This window comes from Orycteropus afer, unplaced genomic scaffold, assembly GCF_000298275.1.
Source record: "Orycteropus afer afer isolate SDZICR_OR568_19922 unplaced genomic scaffold, OryAfe1.0 scaffold00069, whole genome shotgun sequence".
NCBI classification, from domain to species: Eukaryota; Metazoa; Chordata; class Mammalia; order Tubulidentata; family Orycteropodidae; genus Orycteropus; species Orycteropus afer.
In genome coordinates this window covers 2,268,036-2,289,147 of record NW_006921656.1, presented here as the reverse complement: position 1 = coordinate 2,289,147, position 21,112 = coordinate 2,268,036, and the positions used below count along the sequence as shown (strand labels likewise).

The window sequence follows — 21,112 nt, the reverse complement described above, 5'->3', positions numbered from 1 at the left end:
CACAGAAGCAAAGCCCAAACCACACCCACTGCCGTGGAGTCCATTCCGACCCACAGCGCCCCTAGAGGACAGAGTGGAACTGCCCCACAGGGTCTCCAAGGCTGTCAGTCTTCACAGAAGCAGACTGCCTCACCTTTCTCCCATGGAGCAGCTGGTGGATTCGAAGCTACCTTTCAGTTAGCAGCTGAGTGTTTAACCACTGTGCCACCAGGACTCCTTTACATGAAACCAGAAGTTAACTCACAAACACATGCCACAAAGTAGGTGTGACTGTGAAAGGCGACTGCAGACTGCGCCCAAGGGCTGACAGCTGGAGCCCAGAGGAAAAGCTTGAGCAGCTGAAGAGCTCGACGCGTGAGGCAAATACCAGCACCCATTGCCAACACGTCCTCGTATGTGGCTGGAAACACCACCGAGCGTCACTCTCAGTAACTTCCCAGTGTTGGATACAACAACGACCCCACGCCCATGGGCGGCTCGCTCTCCTGATGCGACGACGACCCCACGCCCACAGGCGGCTCGCTCTCCCGCTCTGGGTTTTCCTCGAGTCCCCATGTGTAACAGAACGCAGCACTGCCTGCTCCACACCATTCTGACAACTGTTGGCATGTTTGAGTCCACCTGGGTGACGTTCTATTCTGACCCACAGGCGCTCTGATGGCATAGTGGTTAAAGCATTCAGCTGCTAACCAAAAGGCTGGCGGTTTGAACTCACCAGCCACCCCATGGGAGAAACATGAGGTGGTCTGCTTCCATAAAGACTGACAGCCTTGGAGACCCTGTGGTGCAGTTCCACTCTGTCCTCTAGGGGCGCTGTGGGTCAGAACAGACTCGACGGCAGGGCGTTTAGGTTTCTGGTTTACTTTTCAGAAGTACATTGCCAGGTCTTTCTTCCTAGCCTTACTGTGGAAGCTCTGCTGACACCTGCCCACCAAAGGTGACCTGCTGGCACTTGGAACAGCAGTGGCACAGTTTCGGGCACCGCAGCCACACACGAACCAGCCGGTACTGGTGGCTCATCACTACGAGGCCTCAAATAGCTGCCCAAACTCCCACTTAAGGATTGTGTCAAAGGTGCCCAGAGCATTGTGGGCAGCTGCCCAAGCAGTCCAGCTGGGCGTCCTAGTCCCAATCCTAGTCCTGCCTGTGACGTGATGCTTTGTGCATCCTGATCCTCACTCCGTCTGAATATCCGAGCACTGACCATATCCCGGCCTCTTGTCCGTCAGCCAGTCCTCTGCTCCCAGCTCTCTCTCCTTCTGCAATATGACACATCACTCGCCTGCCTCCCCACTGACAGTCCCTTCTTCATGAGAACCATGGATTCCACCCAAACCATCTCTGAAGGCTGGACCCCCTCTGGCTGGGGCTGAGACTCCCCACCCCACTGCTCCTGAACCCCCTCAGCCCTCAAGCTGAGCAGAACTCGGCACACAGTTCCGAGGCTAGGCTGTTACATGCATTTCCACCAGCAGGCTTGGGCTGGGTTTCCTTGGCAACAACTTCATTAAGGAAAAAGTTTAAAGAGATTCTTCTTTCATCTGAAAAGAGTATCCTGCCTAAAATCTGCGTGGCTACAAAGAGAAAATTAACCAAAGACAAAAGAGGCCGTGGGGCCAAGTCAACAGCATCAGAAGCACTGCTGGGGGCTCTGCGATGGCCCCGAACCGTTCCTGAGCCCTGGGCCTCTAGGAGGCATGGGGTGTGGGCTCAGCATTCTGGATACCGAGTGCCTGGTGAGGCCAGGGTTGTACTGGCTGGTCAAGCATCTCCTTACTGTTTCCTTCTTTTATTGTCATGTGCCATTTCCTACTCCTTAAAGACCAAGGGAGTCCACTTCACTCGCTTGGCTGTCTGGAGGAAGCAACAGGGTGTAGTATGTCAATCCCAGCATTTAGACTCACAAGGAACAGGTTAAATCCAGGGGTGCCACTTACAAGGTGACCAGATGACCCTGGATAAGCACAAACTCTCCCGGCCTCAGTTTCCCTGTCTCTAAACTGGTACAAGGAGGAACGTAGTGATGGCGTCCTGATGATGGCACTCACATCTGTAAACACTTGGTGAGGTGCCCGCAACAAGCAGACTGCCTCGTGAACAGCAGAGATCAGTGAGTCTCTGGGTGTCTGATAAGGAGGTGTTCTATCTTCCTCATGATGACAGAGCTTACCGTGCTGGGGTGAAGACCCCCCCATATCTGCAGGACACAGGCTGCCTTTATCCAGGTGATGGTGGTTCATTTATTTCGGATGAGGGCCTGTTTCCCTTCTGAACTTGAGCTTGCTGAGTGCAGGCCTGTACTGTGCTGTTCCCACCGACCATTTGAGGGCTCGCAGCACTGCGCCAATGCCCTATCTCTGCTGTGGAGCACCAAGTCAAGGAAACAGTGAGCTGGTGAGCTTTCTGGAGGCTTCTCCACCCTGACCTCAGGGCTTGACCTCAGACAAGTCACATCCCCTTCGTTCAGGCTAAGGGTCCTCCTGGGTAAATGGGAAACACTGTACCGGGCACCAGGCTTGCAAGGGTGAAAGGAGATGACCACCTTCACAGGCTGGTGAAGGGTGAGGTGACGCCCCACACAAACGCGAGCAGCCTTCATTCTCTGGCGGCCATAGCCAGCGCAGCCAGCACGTCTCAAAGGCTTTCCATGTGCCCAACGGTGTGCGTCACTGACACCCACAGCTTGAGGGACAAGCAAATGTCACCACTCCCACATCACACACATGGAATAGGCTGGAGGATGGTGCATCACTCGTCCGAGGGCACAGAGGGAAGTGGTGTGTAAACCCAAACCGAGGGTTCCGAAGTTGGCCCCTTCTCCCTCGCTTCCACCTCCCCGTGTGCCTGTGAAATGTACACGCCCAGCAGACAAGCCTCTGCTGCTGCTCCTGCTGCCGCTGCTCTCGGGCTCACCCCGGCCGTGGTGCCCCACGCACAACGGAGCGAGCATGGCCCAGTCCCACACAGGACCGGCTGCAGAGCAGACAGTGTGGTCCAGGGGGCAGTTTGTTCATCATTCTGTAGGACACAGGGTCTCAAAGCGTATTTTTCCTCAGACTATTCATTTCCTTCTTCTTGTTGTTGAAAACATACACAGCAACACACACACTTCGACAGCTTCTACGTGTAACTCAGTGACACTGAAAGCCCACAAGTCGGGCATCGTTCTCACCTCCTTTGCTGAGCTGTCCCTCCTTCACGGACACACATAAACTCACTGTCCCCTAAGCTTCCCGTGGCAGTTAAGGCTGTGTCAACTTGGCTGGGCCGTGGTTTCACGGCTGGGCAGCTGGGTGTGGTTATTCCCCATGATGAGACTGTAATCACCTCTATGGTGGAATCTGCCGTGAGCGCCTAGTCAGTTGAAGGGAAGTTGCCTTTGGGGTGTGGCCTGCTTCCAGTATATATGGAGAAGCTTTGAGCAAGGTCTCCAGCTTTTTGGCACATCTGGATACTGCATTTGGCCAAATCTTCATCTCCAATTCCTGGACATGAACCAGTAGCCTTGCTGCTTGCCAGTCCTGGGACTGTGCCATTTAACCTGCCAACCTTGGGTTCCTCAGCCTCAGCAGCCAGCAGCTGCCTAAGTTAGGAGAGGCCTCCAGCTCTAGTGGGCCTGGAATAAGAGGCAGAGCTGAAACCCAACGTCAAGGGGCCTTCACCCAGCCCCTAGAGCTGGCATCTGAATTTGGACTTCTAGCCTCCTGAACTGTGACATAAATTCCTGTTTGTTAAAGCCACCAACTTGTGGTTTGTCTGTTACAGCAGCACTAGAGACCCAAGACAGCTCCCATCTAATCTTTCAAGCTGCTGCTGTCAGTTTGATCCCATGTAACTGGAGCTCTAGTGGCCTAGTGCTTAAGGCATCTGACTGCTAACCAGAAGGCTAGCAGTTCAAACCCACCTGCCACTTCTCAGAAGGAAGATCGGGCCATCTACTTCCATAAAGATACTGCCTCAGAACCCCAAGGAGGGGTGATCCCATATAGATCGTCCTTAAAAGAGAACAATGATCAAGGAAGACCTTCTTTGCCAGTTACGCAAAACCACTGCTTGGTTTAAAGAAGACTTCAGGGAATACTCTTGGTTTAAGGTTCAAAAATTATCTCAGGGCAATAGTTTCAGGGTTCGTCCAACCTCCATAGCTCCAGAAAGTCTGGATTCTGTGAGAATTTGAAGTTCTGTTCTGCATTTCCCCACTTTTGATCAGGATCTGTGGATGCCGTCCGAGCCCACAGAGTTCTCACTGGCTGATTTGAACTTCTGTTCCACATTTCCCCACTTTTGATCAGGATCCCTCTGGGTGCCATCCGAGCCCACAGGGTTCTCATTGGCTCATCTTAGAAATACTCGCTGGGTCCTTCTTCTTCCTTCTTTTTGTCTAAAAGCTCCTGAAACCTGCTCAGCATCAGAGCAACACGCAAACCCGCGCTGACGGCTGGGTGGCAGCTGGACTTGAGGCACAGTGGCCAGAAAGCAAACCCAGCTCTTCCTACATGGAAGGCGAGAATCCTGCCACGGAACCACCTGCCGCACACACACAATTTACAGACAGCCTATCACTCAAGGAACTGTTTGCCGGTATTTGTTATTCTCGATGATGATCGTCAACTGCTCCCCCAAACAACCATCCTCCTTTCCAGCACCACTAAGTCCCAGCATGTCTACCAACAGTTGTTATGGTCCACAGGGCTTCTGGAAGCAGAAGAGACCTGTAATCATCACGTCCCAGTGTCTTCAAAACTCTCCTGTTAGCAAAATCACACCCAGAAATCGACACAACTCATTGATTCCGCACAAAAATACACCTGCTCAGAACCCACCAGCTCGTTCTATTTCAGACAAACCCAGATCTCTTTTATCGTCAGTATAAAAGTCCCACCAGAACTCATACCTTCCTACCTGCTCATCCGGCAAGGAAGGAGCCTGGTGGTGCAATGGTTAAACACTCAGCTGCTAACCCAAAGGTCTGCGGTTCAGAGACACCCATGGCTCTGGAGGAGGAAGAGGTGGCGGTCTGCTTCCACAAAGACTTACAGTCTTGGAAACCCTACGTGGCAGTTCTACTCTGTCATGTGGGGTCACCATGAATCAGAATCCACTCGACAACACACAACAGCAGCAGCCAGCAAGCAACCGTGGAGGTGAGGCAAGTAAAGCAAAGACTTGTGTAGGGGAAACACAAAAGGCCAAATCACAAAATTCCTCCTGCGTGGCCGGGCAACTGGGCAGCGGGTGGTTTACCCTGAACAGCTTGTCACTACTGACCTCTGGTGTCCACGGACAACCAAGTCTTCAGCAGCAGAAGGAAGGGCACAGAGAAACAGCAGTAAATCCCACCCGTTCTACGTGAAAACAGCTGGTTTTGTAAGGGTCCTTAGACGCCCACCACGAAAGCGGCTGCAGGCAAGCCCGTGTCTCAACGTAACTGGCAAAGGCCCCTCTGGCAGCTGAGGGCAAGCCAGGCCTGAGAGGTGTGCCTCAGGAGGGTCTGCGGGCGTTCTCTCGGCCCAGCTCTGCCTGCGTGGCCCCAGCCATCCGTCTCAAGTTCTGAAGCTCAAGGCCTCCTTGAGAAGCACATCCACCCTCCACTATCACTGCAGACGTCCTGCCAAGCCCTCCAGGCTGAGCCGAGTGACAGCTGTCCACTGCTGAGGCCTCTCGGAGGGCAGGCGCTGTATCTGCACCAGACAGAGGGCACTAACGTGCGGGTACTAACGTGCACAGCTCTGCTATTATCCTCTTCCTGACAAACATGGTAACAGCGAGATTAGGTGACAGTGCTCGTGGTTACACAGCTGGTGCCTGGCCCAGGTGGGACTGGAACCCAAATCCATTAGATCCTGAAGTTGCCCTTCCATTACAGCGCCCCACTCCTCAAGCCCAGCATGAGTACCCAGCTAGGACTCCGACATGGATTCTCCCACCCACTGGACCAGGCCCAGCTCTTCACTTTCACGCGTGTGGCCAGCACAGTCCCTCTGGACAGTCCCAAACCTGCCTCCCGGCACCTTTTTGCTCCATGCCCTCACAGACACATCACTCCAGCCACCAAATCACATGCCACTGTCATCAGTCACCATCAAGTCAATTCCGTCTCCTGGCCCCCATGTGTGCACAGAACTGTCATGGCTGACACCCTGCAGAAGCAGGTCACCAAGCCTGTCTCACAAGGCACCACCAGGTGCGTTCAAACTACCAACCTTTGGCTGGTCAGCTGGCCGAGTGCTTAGCCACTGGCCCTGCCCAGAGACTCCTATCAGATTACTTACAGGTCCCCAAATCCTCCATGGTGGGGCCCGCTGCGCACTGGCCTCAAGTCCCCTCCTTGCCCCCTTGTAGTCGATCATCTTAACTCCCCTAGGGTGGCACTTCCTCTTGGAAGCCTCACCTCACGCTTCCATCAAATGAAAAGGTAACTGCCCGGTGTTACCGTCCACCTGCCCAGCACGGCTAAGGACTCTGCCCTGTGTTCCCATCCCCTACCCAGCACGGCTGAGGACTCTGCCCGGTGTTACCGTCCACCTGCCCAGCACGGCTGAAGATTTGCTTCCACCAGAGCACGTCTGTCTCCCAGGTAGCTGGAGCTCCTGCCCCTTCACCAGAAACTTAAACTGAGAGTCTGACCTTACTGTGGCCCTGTTTTTATTACACACTGCACAGGTGGCACTAGTCCACTAGGCAGCTTTGAGTCCGTGTGGTGCTGTTTCCTGGACACTAAGTAACAGCCTAAAACATTGTGGGATGTTTTCGGTTTCTTTGTTTTCGTGTGGTTTCATGGCTTTAAGCCGTTTTTGTCTCTCCCTTTGGCCTTGGTTGCCACATCTTACTCCTAAAGCCCCTAGTCCCAACGCTGAATCCAGGAAATTAGTGGTGAGGAGTCTGGGCCAGGAGATATGCTTTTCAGAGGAGTGGCCAGGGCCCAGAGAGCTGAAGGCTGGCCCAGGGGGCTGATGCGCCCCCCGTGTGCTCCCAGGGTCCGTGTGCTTCACCACGTGCTGACACAGCTCTCTTCTTACAGACGATGGCGCCAGAATACGGACCGGAAGGACACACGGCAGCTCTGAGAGAGTGGTGAACTGAAGCGTCCCACCTCTCTTTAAAATGAAGCACATCTGCAACACTAAGCCTCAGCGGTGCAACGTTAACCTGGTACATCCAACAGCAGAGGGTCTGATGGTAGCGCATCCGGGCGGCGGAAGGTCCGGGTGACAGAGTCCAAACAGCAGAGACCTGTGTGTCTGTCTCACATCTGAAATGTGACATGAGTCCGAAGCCTCTCCCTACTCCCCAACCCGCTGCCCTCTCTCTCCCCAAAGCTCCTGACCCACACATCTAACGGGTTTCCTTATGTCCACAACTGAAGTTTCCATCATCCCCTCCAAATCTTCACCCTCTGCCGGCTTTGCTTCCTAACTGACCAAGCCAGCAACCCAAGCTGTTCCCTGTGACCCTCACATCTGGTCTGTCCTTGGTCCTTTCCAGTTTACCACCTGTTAAGTTGGGTCCCAAAAAAGATACGCAAAGTCCTAACCCCTGGACCCTGTGAATGTGACCTTTTTGGAAAGAGGGTCTTTGCAAATGTAATTAGTGAAGATATAATTAAGTAACTACCCGTTGCTGTAGAGTCAATCCTAACTCATAGTGATATCTAGGGAGCCCTGGTGGTGCAGCACTTAAGCACTCAGTTGCTATCCAAAAGTTGGTGGTTCAAATCCACCAGCCACTCCATGGCAGAGAAAGGTAACAGTTTGCTTCCAGAAAGATTCCGGCCTTGGGAAGTCTAAGGGCAGTTCTACTCTGTCCTGGAGGATCACTACAAGTGAAGTAATTAGTGAGCCTCGACATTTTCACTTCACTTGGATCCACAATCAACACTCAGGGAAACAGCAGTCTGGAAATCAAGCAACGTACTGCACTGGGCAAATCTGCTGCTAAAAACCCTTGAAAATGTTAAAAAGCAGAGCTGTCCCTTTGAAGAAAGTGTAACCTGACCCAAGCCATGGTGTTTCATTCATCTCATATGAATGCAAAAGCCGGACAATGAGTAAGGAAGACTGAAGACCTGATGCCTTTGAATCACAGTGTTGATGGATACTGAATATACCATGCGCCGCCAGACGAACAAATCTGCCTTAGAAGGGACACAGCTGGAATGCTCCCTGCGAGCGAGGATGGCAGGGCTTCACCTCACGTACTCATATTATCAGAAGGGACCAGTCCCTGGAGAAGGACATCATGCTCAGTAAAGCAGAGGGTCAGGGAAAAAGGACAGGGCCCTCGACAAGGTGGACTGACAGTGGCTGCAACTACGGGCTCACACAGCAACAGCCGTGAGGCTGGCACAGGACGTGGCAGCGTTTCGTTCTGTTGCACGTGGGGTCGCTGTGAATCAGAAGCGACTCGACGGCACCTGACAACGGCAGCGATCTCTTTGCAGTGGGCGTTCTCCTAAGAGGTGGAGAAACACAGAAGGCAGATGGCCACGTGGCGACAGGGGCAGGACTGAATGCTGCTGCTGCCACAGCTGGGGGGCCTCCCCTGGAGCCTCTGAGAGAGGCGGCCCCGCTGGCACCTGCAATTCAGGCCTCTGACCCCCTAGGCTGTGAGGAGGCACACTTCTGCTGCTTGAAGCCTCCAGTCTGTGGTCCTTTGTCACAGTAGCTCTAGGACACAAGACACCACCAAACGTGCTTTCCATCCGTGCACTTTCTCCACCGACAGTCCCACCCCTGGGGCTTTCTCACTTGGACTCTTGGCCAGCCTCTCTTGTTGGGTCTCCCTGTCCCCCTCTCCCCCAACCCAGGACACATCTGATCACATCACTTCTGGGCCTGGAAACTTTCTTAAAATCCACAGTTCTTAGAACAGACCCCAACATACCTCACCGGGCCACCACGGTCCCCCTGCTCTGACTCTGGGTCTCTCTGTGTGTCTCATTCTCTCTTTCTCTCTCTCTGTGGCTCTGTCTCTCTCTCTCTCTCTCTCTCTCTCTCTCTCTCCAGCCCGATCTCTTACTCCTCTCCTGCATGCACCAGACATGTTCCAGTTCCTTCCACGTGATGTGTCTCTCCCCGTCTGTCTGTCTGTCTCTCTCTCTCTCTCTGTCTGCAGCCCAATCTCTTACTCTTACTCCCTTCCCGCACACACCAGACGTTTTCCAGTTCCTTCCACATGATGCCTCTGTTTCTCTGTCTCTCTCTCTCTCTGTCTCTCTCTCTCTCTCTCATCCTCTCTCTGTGTCTCTCTCTTTTTCACACCAGAAGTTTTCTGGTTCCTTCCACGTGATGCCTCTCTGTGTATGTGCATCTTTCCCTGTCTCTCTCTCTCTCTCTCTCTCTCTCTCTCTCTCAGGTTCTACGTCTCTCTCTTTTTCTGTCTCTCTCAATCTCTGTCTGCACCCAATCTCTTTCTCCTCTACACACACACCAGATGTTTTCCAGTTCCTTCACTGTGATGCCTCTCTGCGTATGTGCATCCTTCCCTGTCTCTGTCTCTCTCTCTCTCTGTCTCTCTCTCTCTCTCTCTCTCTCTCTCTCTCTCTCTCTCTCTCTCTCTCTCTCTCTCTCTCTCAGGTTCTACATCTCTCTCTTTTGCTATCTCTCTCAATCTCTGTCTGCACCCAATCTCTTTCTCCTCCACACACACACACCAGACGTTTTCCAGTTCCTCCCATGTGATGCCTCTCTCATCGCCATGCTCTCTCTCTCAAGCTGACCTGTCAGGCTCTTTTCCTACCTCCTCTTTGCCTAACCAAGGAGCTGTGGTGGCACAGTGGGTTAGGCATTCGGCTGCTAACCACAAGATTGGCAGTTCAAATCCACCATCTGCTCCTCGAGAGGAAGATGAGACAATCTACTTCCATAAAGATGTATAGGCTTGGAAACCCAACGGGGGTCGCTATGAGTTGGAGTTGACTTCTTTTCCTGGTCATCTCCTATCATCCTTCAAGTCCCAGCTTAAACCTCCCTGCCTGAGAGACTTCCCTGACACCTCTTCAAACAGGTTAAGTCCTTTTGTTACTTGCTCACTTTGTACACTGAACCTCCACTGATTTTCAGGAATCTCCCCCTTATTCAGAATCTGTTCAAAACCTGCCCTTGTCAGCTCTCTCTCCCCTCCCGACATGTGAGGGGCTCAGTAAATACCTGTGGAACTAAAGCAATCTGTGTTTGAGTCCTAGTCATGCATCCTAACGTGAATTCCCTAACTTTGGGTCTTGTTTTCCCAGTAGGTAAAGATCCAAGTTACAGCAGGTACACTTCCAACAGCTTTCTGAATGATAAGTTTTGGGATTTTGCATTATCAACACACAACTAAATGTTTTAATAATTTTAGGGGTTTCTGTTAGCTTGTTTTGTTCCAATACTTTTTAAATTTTATTCATTTGTTGTTGAGAATTTACACACCAGCACACACACCGGCTCAACAGTTTCTCCACACGCTATTCAGTGATGCTGACAATGCAACCATCCTCACCCCCTTTTCTGAGCTGCTCCTCCCTCATTCACATGAACTCACCACCCTTCAGGCTCCTATGGAACCTTCCGAGTTGGTGCTGTCAGTGTGACTCCACACCGATCTGAAAAGAGCTCGGTTCTCAGGGGAGACCTTCTTCACGAGTGAAGTTGAACTACTGCTTGGTTTCAAGAAGACTTTAGGGTGCTTTTTTGGTTTAAGGTTTTGTTTTTATTAAAAGCCATATCCAAATTCAGATTGAAGTAATATTTGCTGAGTATCTACCGTGTGAAAGATGCTATACGAAGATTTTTCACCAGCTTCATGTTTTATGAGACTAACCAGCCAGCCAGCCGGGCAGATCTGCTCATTTCCGATGGGAATGACTTCACAGATGGCAGAGTTAAGACAGAAAAGACGAAGCTTGTTTGAGGTTGCAAAGCTAGCGGGAGGCAAAGCTATGTCTGCCTCCTGAAAACATAGAAAAGTCTGAAAGGAGAGCAAATTCTGAATTCTGAAAGTAAGATACCACAAAATAAAGACGTGAAACATACGAATAAGCACCTTCCTCGGAGAGCCCACTTAGCACACCACAGAGTCTACCATGGCAGACTGAGTCCCAGCAAAACCAGCCGCGTCAGCAGAGAACAAATCCCACGAGAACGGCATTGCGTCCTTCGCGCGCAGCCGACACGCACTCACCTGTCGAAGGTTAATGTAAACCGCGTTCTGAAGAAATTCCGAAGCTTCCATGCTCCGCTTCTGAATGGCGAGCACACGCACCGCTTTGACGCAAGCTTCCAGCTCAATCACACCCGCGTTCTTATACTGCAGGAGAAAGCAGGTGCCTCGGTCAACAAGAAGAGGGGACCTTTCTGCCACAGCGTCTTCAGAGCCGTGGAGGGGCAGAGACTTCAGGGCACTTCCCCGGCTGCAGGGACCCTGTCTCACACACACACCCCCAGGAGGAGAGCATGGGTTTGGGGGAGAAGGAAGCTGGGGGGACTGCATGAGCCTATGAATGCCCACAGTGCTTCACACCAGTTCAAACCAGCTCAGTCATGGCCAACAAGCGGAAACTGAAGAGAGAGGATTTTTTTAAATCTGGGTAATATAACACTAACCAGAACGGGAAGCACTGCGGGTCACAGTCCTGGAACAGCAGACTTGGAAGAGGCGCAGGGAGCCCTCTAGCAGCCTGATGCGGGAGGCTGGATTATTGCCAAGACTTTGGAGGGGGACACCCATTCAAAGCCGTGAGGTCAGCCGTCATTTCTGAGCCGGCCACCACAGTTTACAACTCTGCTGGTCAGAGATTTGGTTGGTGTGCAATGCACACGCTGACCTTGCTTTCCAAGAGGGAGACTGAGGTCCTAGGAGGGCGCCAACCTCTCATTCTCCCCATTCTTGGTTTACAATTCTAGTCCGCTGCGGTGTTGCCTCATTGGTCATGACTGAACCAGGCTGAACTGGTTTGAAGACCTAATTTGCATTCATTAAAATAAAACAATCACAAAAACTTGACATTTTACAAAATATCAGGGTAGTAACGATGGACACTTTGCCACCCATTTCAGCTGATCATACCCATTGTCTCAACAGTTTTAGACTTTCTCACACCTGTAGTTAGTGCAATCCTTGTAAACTCATTTTACTTTGTTGCAAAAATATGGTTCCCTGTATTGGTCTTCTGTTTAAATATCCAAGGTCTTTCTGATTTTCCATCCCAGAGTTGCCTGTTCCTACTTCTCCAATCCCACTATGGTTGCTGAGAAGAAGGACAATCTATGGAACAGGAAAGGCTCTGTGCACATCCGTTTACCAGCGTCAATTCTCACCTCACACCAGGAGCGCTGCCCTGGCCACTGCGAAACACGGTGGGCCCAGACAGAGGGACGGGCAGATTCCAATGCAAGGCTCCTCACCCACCCCCTCGCCCAAGGCGACACTGGAAAATGCCCCAGGTTAAATGTCTTACTTCTTACTTCTTTTCTTTTCTACTCCAAACACTTTTTATTTTTATATATTCCCTTAATTATCCCAAACTAGGGTGTTTTCAGTTGATATACTAACTGAAAAAATATTCCAGCTGTTGAAGAAAGGGTTGATAGAGGTCGATGCCGGTGCACTCAGACTCACAAGCACCCAAGGCCAGGCAGGGACGACACACTGAAACTGCTTCACTGAGGCCCAGCACATACTGTGAGAATCAACCACCTAACTCACAAGGCCCTTACAAGGAGCTCTGCTGACACAGTGGTTAATGCATTCAACTGCTAACCAAAAGGTCAGCAGTTCAAACCCAACTACTTCACTGGAGAAATTTACAGCCTTGGAAAGTCTATAGGGTACTTCTACTCTATCCTAAAGAGTCACTGTGAGTCAGAATTGACTCTGTGGCAGTAGGTTTGGCTTTTTGGTTACAGGTCCAACACAGTATAACTTCCCCTATAAATGCATCTACCTATTTATCAGTTATCCAGATGTAATGCTATTACTGGGGATCTTTCTTAGTAAAATTATTTATAAGGCAGAAAAATAAACATTATCATCACTGTGCCAGGAAGGAGCAAGTCTATATTCCTTCCTCTTTTCTGCTCACATAACATGCACTTAATTTGTGTTACATTAATACAATTTATAAAAGGCCACCACAAAAAATAACACGTATGTACCTAAACTCCAACAGAGAAGTCAGAAACCTATGAATTTTTACATACCATTTAACAACACAATGAAAAAACCTAATGTAATGAAGTGATTCTATTGAAATAAAATGACTTCCTTCAAAACTCTTAAAAGTTTCTATCACAGTAAGACTACAGGCTCAATGTTTTTTTCTTCACACAGTTTGGTTAAATGTATCTATTTTAAATTATATCACACAAGGATTTAAAGTGCAGTCCTGAACCACTGCCATCCACTTGGAAGGGATGTAGGAGATCCTGCATAAAGAGGGAGAACAATGTGGTACAAAACTCAAAATCATTTGGAGGCAAAAAAAAAAAAAGAAGGTGGGGACCAGGTTTGCTGGTCCAATAGAGCCTGGTGAAACCACTGAGACTATGGCCCCTAGCTGCCTTCAGGTTTGGAATTGAACCCACAACTGTGGTTTCCAGCCAAACAAAGTACAGGCATGTGAGTTAAACATTTACCTCAAGTAGACACACGCCCTGGAGAGAACAATCATGGGAGAAGGAAGGGCTGCTTATGCACAGGGAGATAGCTCAGGGTGCAGAAGAGTATGAAGGGATGGACACTGGGAGGAGGTAACTATGGGGAGGAAGTGGGAGGGGAGCTGCTGCATTGTAAATTTTGGTCAATGACATGAGACAAAGTATATGTGAACTGCTGTATGAAAAGTGAATTTACTCTGTAAATCTTCACCCAAGTCCTAATAAAAAAATAAATAAATAAAGTGCAGTCCTGAGAAATGGTTCATATATTGTAGAATCAGCAGGCTGGAGTACACAACCATGGGGAGCAGGCAAGGAGTAGACACTGAGTGCAAACCCACTGGACACTGGCCTCCTACAAACCTTAGCCTTCAGCCAAGCTCTGCAATGTCAGGGCCCCTGCTCGGTCTCCATGCAGGTCCCTGTCAGCTGCCCGCCAAGGCCCCAGGATACTGCAGGAGGAATGAATAAAGGAATGACCTCATTCAAGTCTTAAAAAAAAAAAAACTAAAAGGAGTATTTTCCTTACTTACAGATTGTTATGCATTGAATTGCATCCCCAAAAACTAAAAGTTGTAAATGCTAATCTCTATGCCTGTGGTTATAATCCCACTTGGGAACAGAATGTCTTTGTTATGTTCATGAGGCAGAATTAGTGTAAGGTGTGTGCTGAGTCAAACTCTTCTGAGATATGAAAGAGATGAAACAAATGAGCAGAGCAGAGATGGGGGGAGATGGACGCCAAACCACAAGGACGTCTCCAGGGAACCAGGAAGCAGAAGCAAAAGCTGAAGAGACAAGGACACCCCCCAGAGCCGAGCTCGGAACCTGGACTGCTAGCCTCCTAAACTGTGACAAAATCAGTTCCTCTTTGTGGAGCCATTCACTCGGTGTTTCCGTCATAGCAGCACCAGAGAACCAAGACACAGATCAAGAAAGTGAGACCCCAAAAGTAAAGTTTCCTGCCCAAGGTCCCAAAGCTAGAACTGGTTTCACTGGAGTCTGTCCAACTCCAAACCCAAGGCCATTCTGTGCCTCTCCATTAGGGAGGCATTTCAGCACCACAGACTGGCACCTTAATTCTGTTCAAACAATCCACACACCAGCCTCAGATAGTCCCCCACGCACACAGGACGTGGGGCTGACTATCACCCTGTTATGGCTGGTGGTTTCGTACATCTTGTTCACAAAGTGCCCGTGGAGGCGATCTGGAAAGCCCGTGCGGGTGCAGCGTGTCAGAAGTTCTTGCTGACAGAAACTCAATCAATCAGGAGAGAGTGACCTTCGCTGGGGGGCCACCACAGACATAAACTAAAGCAGGGGACCACTGAGGACTCTCTCAGGACACTGCACTCAACCAAGGAGGGGCTTCTACCCCCCAACCCCGCTCTCATGTTATCTGCGCAGAAGACAACCCACGTTCTAGTTCAAATGATGCCACTGCATGACTTTGGCCATCTCACTGAGCCACTCTGACCCCTAAAATGGTCTGGCAGCAGTGTCTCAAAAGAATGACCACTGCTCCATTTCACCTCTTCTGCTGAATTCAGAAACCCAACAGAAAATCACTGCTGAAGCCAGGCATGAACCTGCCTGGAAGACCTCACTACCATTCTCTGTGAATGAAGCAACAGCTGTGCTTCTCACTCACCAAGCGGGAGGCAGCCTGACACATGTACACACACGTATGTGTGTATGCAAATCCATACAGCAAACCTAGGAAGGGCACCAATGAGTGTTTCTCACTGTATTTCACAGTGATGGACCAATAAAATCATTTCAATCTAGTGTCTGGGGACATGGGACACTGTCTCAGGCTCTGCTGGTAGAGAGGGTGGAGAGAAGAGTAAGGGAGAAACAAGAGAGAGGACGAGAAGCAGAGCTCGAGAAAGATAACGACAAAACGCCCAGGAATAAAGTTAAAAGTAAGGTTCCCGTTTGATAAGAAGAAAACTACAACACTACGCTGCAGAAACTAAAATAGGACATATAAACACAGAGACGGTGACACACTCCACAGCAGTACTATAAGGACACAATTCTCACAAAAATAATTTCAAACTCATTGCAAACCCCCAACAAAATCCCAGTGGGGTTTCTTCTTTTAATTTGAAGAAATCATTTAAAAATTCTTGGAAACAATAAATTCACCAGATTAGCCAAAACAGTGTGGGATGGGAGGAAGTAACAACAGAAGACACACCATTCGGTATTGAATAAGCTGCAATATGGGAAACGCCGTGGTGCTAGAGCAAGACAGGACAGACCAGGAGACACGAAGGGAGCTCGGGGTACACGGGAGACGGGACAGACCAGGAGACACGAAGGGAGCTCGGGGTGCACGGGAGACGGGACAGACCAGGAGACACGAAGGGAGCTCGGGGTTGCTGTTGTTAGGTGCCGTCATCTCTGACTCATAGCAACCCCATGCACAGCAGAACGAAACACTGCCCGATCCCGTGGCAGCCCCACAATCCCTGCTATACTTGAGCCCATCATCGCAGCCACCGTATCAATCCATCTCGTTGAAGGTCTTCCCCTCTTTTGTCAACCCTCCACCCTACCAAGCATGACATCCTTCTCCAGGGAATGGTCCCTTCTGACAACATGACCAAAGTAGGTGAGACAAAGTCTGGCCATTCTCGCTTCCAAGGAGCATTTCAGTGCACTTCTTCCGGGACAGATCTGTTAGTTCTTTTAGCAGTCCATGGTACTTTCAGCATTCTTCGCCAGCACCACAACTCAAAAGCATCAACTCTTCTTCAGTCTTCCTTATTCATTGTCCAGCTCTCACATGCATACGAGGCAACTGGAAATATTTACTGCAGGTGGGATTTCAAATTAAAGAGGAAGAGTACGAATTCACTGCATTGTGGGGGATAATAAGACAATCATCTGGAAACACCAAAGTCTATTCCTATGCCATAATGTAAGGAACTCTGGTGGCATAGTGCCTAAGGCATTTGACTGCTAACCAGAAGGTTAGCTGTTCAAACCCACCAGCCACTTGATTGAAGGCAGACTGGGCAGTCTACTTCTGTACAGATTGACCACCTCGGCAACCAGAGAGGGTCGCTAGGAGGAATCGACTCGATGCCAGTGAGCTTGGTTTCTCTGTTGTTGTTGTGTCGTAACATAACAGCATGTAAGTTATAGAAGATGATATAAATATTTTTAAACAACAATGGAAAACGCATAGTACTGTGCGTACATGAACTCAGCTACTCTTCCCTACGAGACAGTGCTATAACCAACCCCAGGTGAAGACTAAAAACGGAAGAACAGAGAGGGTCTAACTTCCTCAAACTAGTCAGTCCTTTTCCAAGCTTAATATCACAGAGAAAACCCATAATGTAAATATTGCTTGCTGTTGTTAGGTGCAGTCGAGTTGTCTCCGACTCACAGCAACCCTGTGCACAGCAGAACGAGACACTGCCCAGTCCTGTGCCAGCCTCATGATCCTTGCTACGCCTGAGCCCATCGTTGCAGCCACTGTGTCCATCCGGCACGTTAAGGGCCTTTCCCTTCTTTGTTGATCCTCCACCCTACCAAGCATGATATCCTTCTCCAAGGAATGGTCCCTTCTGACATGACCAAAGTAGGTGAGACAAAGTCTGGCCATTTTCGCTTTCAAGGAACATTTCAGGTGCACTCATTCCAGGAAAGATGTGTTAGTCCTTTTAGCAATCCATGGTACTCAGCATTTTTCTCCAACATCACAACTCAAAAGCATCAAGTCTTCTTTGGTCTTCCTTATTCATTGTCCAGCTCTCACATGCATAAGAGGTGATTGAAAATACCATGGCTTGTATCAGGAACACCTTAATCTTCAAGGAGACATCTTTGCTCTTCAGCACTTGAAAGAGGTCCTTTGCAGCAGATTTGCCCAACGCTATACGTCACCTGATGTCTTGATTGCTCCTTTCATTGGTGTTGATTGTAGAACCAAGTAATATGAAGTCCTTGGCAACTTCAATCTTTTCTCCATTTATTGTGATGCTGCTTATTGGTCCAGTTGTGAGGATTTTTATTTATATTGAGATGTAAGCCATACTGCAGACTGTATTCTTCAATCTTCATCATTAAGTGCTTCAAGTCATCCTCCCTTTCAACAAGCAAAGTTGTGTCATCAGTGTATCGCAGGTTGTAAACGAGTCTTCCTCCAATCCTGATGCCATGTTCTTTTTCATATAGTCCAGCTTCTCGGATTAGTTGCTCAGCATACAGATTGAGGAAGTATGGTGAAAGGATACAACCCTGACACACTCCCTTCCTGATTTTGAACTATGCAATATCCCCTTGTTCTATTCGAATGACAGCCTCCTGGTTTATGTATAGGTTCCTCATGAGTACAATCAAGTGTTCTGGAATTCCCATTCTTCTCAATGTTATCCATAATTTGTCATGATCCACACAATTGAATGCTTTTGCATAGTCAATAAAACACAAGTAAACATCCTTCTGGTATTCTTTGCCTGCAGCAAGATGCATCTGACATCAGCAATGATATCCCTCATTCCACATCCTCTTCTGAATCCAGCTTGCATTTCTGGAAGCTCTCTGTCAATATACTGCTGCAATCGTTTTTTAATTACCTTCAGTAAGATTTTACTTGCATGTGATATTAGTGATATTGTTCGATAATTTCCACATTCTGTGGGATCACCTTTCTTTGGAATGGGTACAAATATGGATCTCTTCCAGTCAGTTGGCCAGGTAGCTGTCTTCCAAATCTCTTGGCACAACCAAGTGAGTATCTCCAGCAGGGCATCCGTTAGTTGAAACATCTCAATGGATATTCCATCAATTCCTGGAGCCTTGTTCTTTGCCAAATACTTCAGTGCAGCTTTGACTTTTTTCCTTCAGTACCATTGGTTCTTGATCATATGCCAACTTCTGAAATGGATGAACATCGACCAATTCTTTCTGGTATAGTGACTCTGTGTATTCCTTCCATCTTCTTTTGACGTTTCCTGCATCATTCAATATTTTGCCCATAGAGTCTTTCAATATTGCAACTCAAGGCTTAAATTTTTTCCTCAGTTCTTTCAGCTTGAGAAATGCCAAGCGTGTTCTTCCCTTTTGGTTCTCTAATTCCAGGTCTTTGTACATTTCATTATAATAATTGACTTTGTCTTCTCAAACTGCTCTTTGAAATCTTCTGTTCAGCTCTTTTATCTTGTCATTTCTTCCACTTGCTTTAGCTACTCTCTGCTCAAGGGCAAGTTTCAGAGTCTCTTCTGACATCCACTTTGGCCTTTTCTTCCTTTCCTATCTTTTTATTGACCTCTTGCTTTCTTCATGGATGATGTTCTTGATGTCATCTCACAATTCCTCTGGTTTTCAGTCACTGGTATTCAATGCATCAAATCTATTCTTTAAATGGTCTCTACATTCAGGAAGGATATTGTTGTTGTTGTTGTTGTTGTTGTTATGTACCATCAAGTCAGACTCGATTCATAGTGACCCCTCCTTGGGTTCCAGATGCAGTATCACTATGGAAGTAGACTGCCCAACCTTCCTTCCAAGGAGTGGCTGGTGGGTTTGAACCGTCAGCCTTCTGGTTAAAAGTCAAGTGTCTTAGGCACTATGCTACCAGAGCTCCCCAGGAGGAATATTATCAAGGTCATATTTTGGCTCTCATGAACTTGTCTTAAATGTCTTCAACTTCAATTTTAATGTGCATATGAGCAGTTGATGGTCTCTTCACAATCAGCTCCTGGCCTTGTTTTGGCCAAAGATATTGAACTTCTCCATCACCTCTTGCCACAGATGTAGTTAATGTGATTCCTGTGTATTCCATCTGGTGAAGTCCACGTGTATAATCGTCACTTATGTCATTGAAAAAAGGTATTGCAAGAAATAAGTCATTGGTCTTACAAAATTCTATCATGTGATCTCCAGCATTATTTCTACCACTAAAGCCATATTTTCCAACTACCAGTAATTCGTCTTTGATTCCAACTTTTGCATTCCAGTCACCAATGATAATCAACACATCTCGATCACCTGTGCAGTCAATTTCAGACTGCAGAAGTTGGTAGAAATCTTCCATTTCCTCATCTTTGGCTTTGGTGGTTGGTGCATAGATTTGAATAATAGTAGTATTAACTTCTCCCTTAGAGGCATATGGATATTATCCTGTCACTGACAGCATTGTACTTCAGGACAGATCTTGAAGCATTCTTTGTGATGATGAATGCCACAACATTCCTATTCAATTTGTCATTCCTGGAATAGCAGCTCAAACAGCTGTCTGATTCAAAACGGCCAAAACCAGTCCATTTCAGCTCACTAATGCCTAGGATATCGATCTTTATGCATTCCATTATTTTTGACAACTTCCAATTTTCCTAGATTCATACTTCATACATTCCATGTTCCAATTATTAATGGATGTTTGCATCCGTTTCTGCTCATTTTGAGTCGTGCCACATCAGCCAACGGAGGTCTCAAAAGCTTTACTCCATCCATGTCGTTACGGTCCTCTCTACTCTGAGGAGTCAGCTCTTCCCCAGTCACATTCTGAGTGCCTTCCAACCTGATGGGCTCATCTTCTGACACTACATCGGACAATGTTTCAGGGCTATCCATAAAGTTTTCCAGTAATATATCAGACAGTGTTTCACTGCTATTCATAAGGTTTTCACTGGCAATTCCTTTGAGAAGTGGAACCCGAGTCTGTCTAAGCCCAGAAGCTCCACTGAAGCCTCTCCACCATGGGTAACCCTGCTGGCATTCTGCAACACTGGGGCACAGCCTCCAGCCTCACAGCAACACGTAAGCCACCACAGGACGACAAACTGACAGACAAGTTGGTCTCCCTTAGTGGTTCCTGACCCCTCTGTATCCACCTTCCTCAGGCCCTGGCCATAAAATAGAGCTGCCACCAAGCAAAAGCAGACCCCAAGCCACAAGTCCACCTACCTCAGGCCCAAGACGAAAAACAGAGCCGACTCCAAGCGAAAAGCAGCCTCCAGCCCCAGGCCCACCTACCTGAGGCCCTGGCCTTAAAACAGAGCCACCCCCATGGCAAAAGCAGACCCCAAGCCCCGTGCCCACCTACCTCAGGCCCCGGCCTTAAAATAAGACTGCCCCCAAGCAGTGGGCCTACCGTGGGCCCCAGCCTTACAAAAGACCCACCCCTAAGTGAAAAGCAGCCACAAGCCCTGCGATGCAAGGCAGTAAATGAAACTATTTACTGCCCTAAAACTGTATCTTTAACCACAACTAAAAATAAAAACTTCATAAAAAAATTAATTTCATAAAGAAAAAGATTTTCAAGACATATCCGTAATAGGATCGATGTGGAAAAGCTGAACAGGCCCATACAAAAGAAGGTCATCAAAAAATTACCAACAAAAAAAAGTCCTGGCCCAGACGGTTTCACTGGAGAATTCTACAAAACATTCAGAGAAGAACTGATACCAATCCTACTCAAAGTATTCCAAAACATAGAAAAGGATGGAATTCTCCCT

The 21,112-nt window shown here is 48.6% G+C and overlaps 1 protein-coding gene across 1 annotated transcript in view; it reads right to left on the bottom strand.

Annotated features, from left to right (window-relative positions):
* Window positions 1-21,112, bottom strand: part of TRAPPC9 (trafficking protein particle complex subunit 9) — a 637,992-nt gene that overhangs the window by 565,896 nt on the left and 50,984 nt on the right. Inside the window, exon 7 of the mRNA XM_042780905.1 lies at window positions 11,161-11,286. Within this exon, the coding sequence (XP_042636839.1) occupies window positions 11,161-11,286 (126 nt within the window). The remainder of the gene's footprint in view (window positions 1-11,160; window positions 11,287-21,112) is intronic.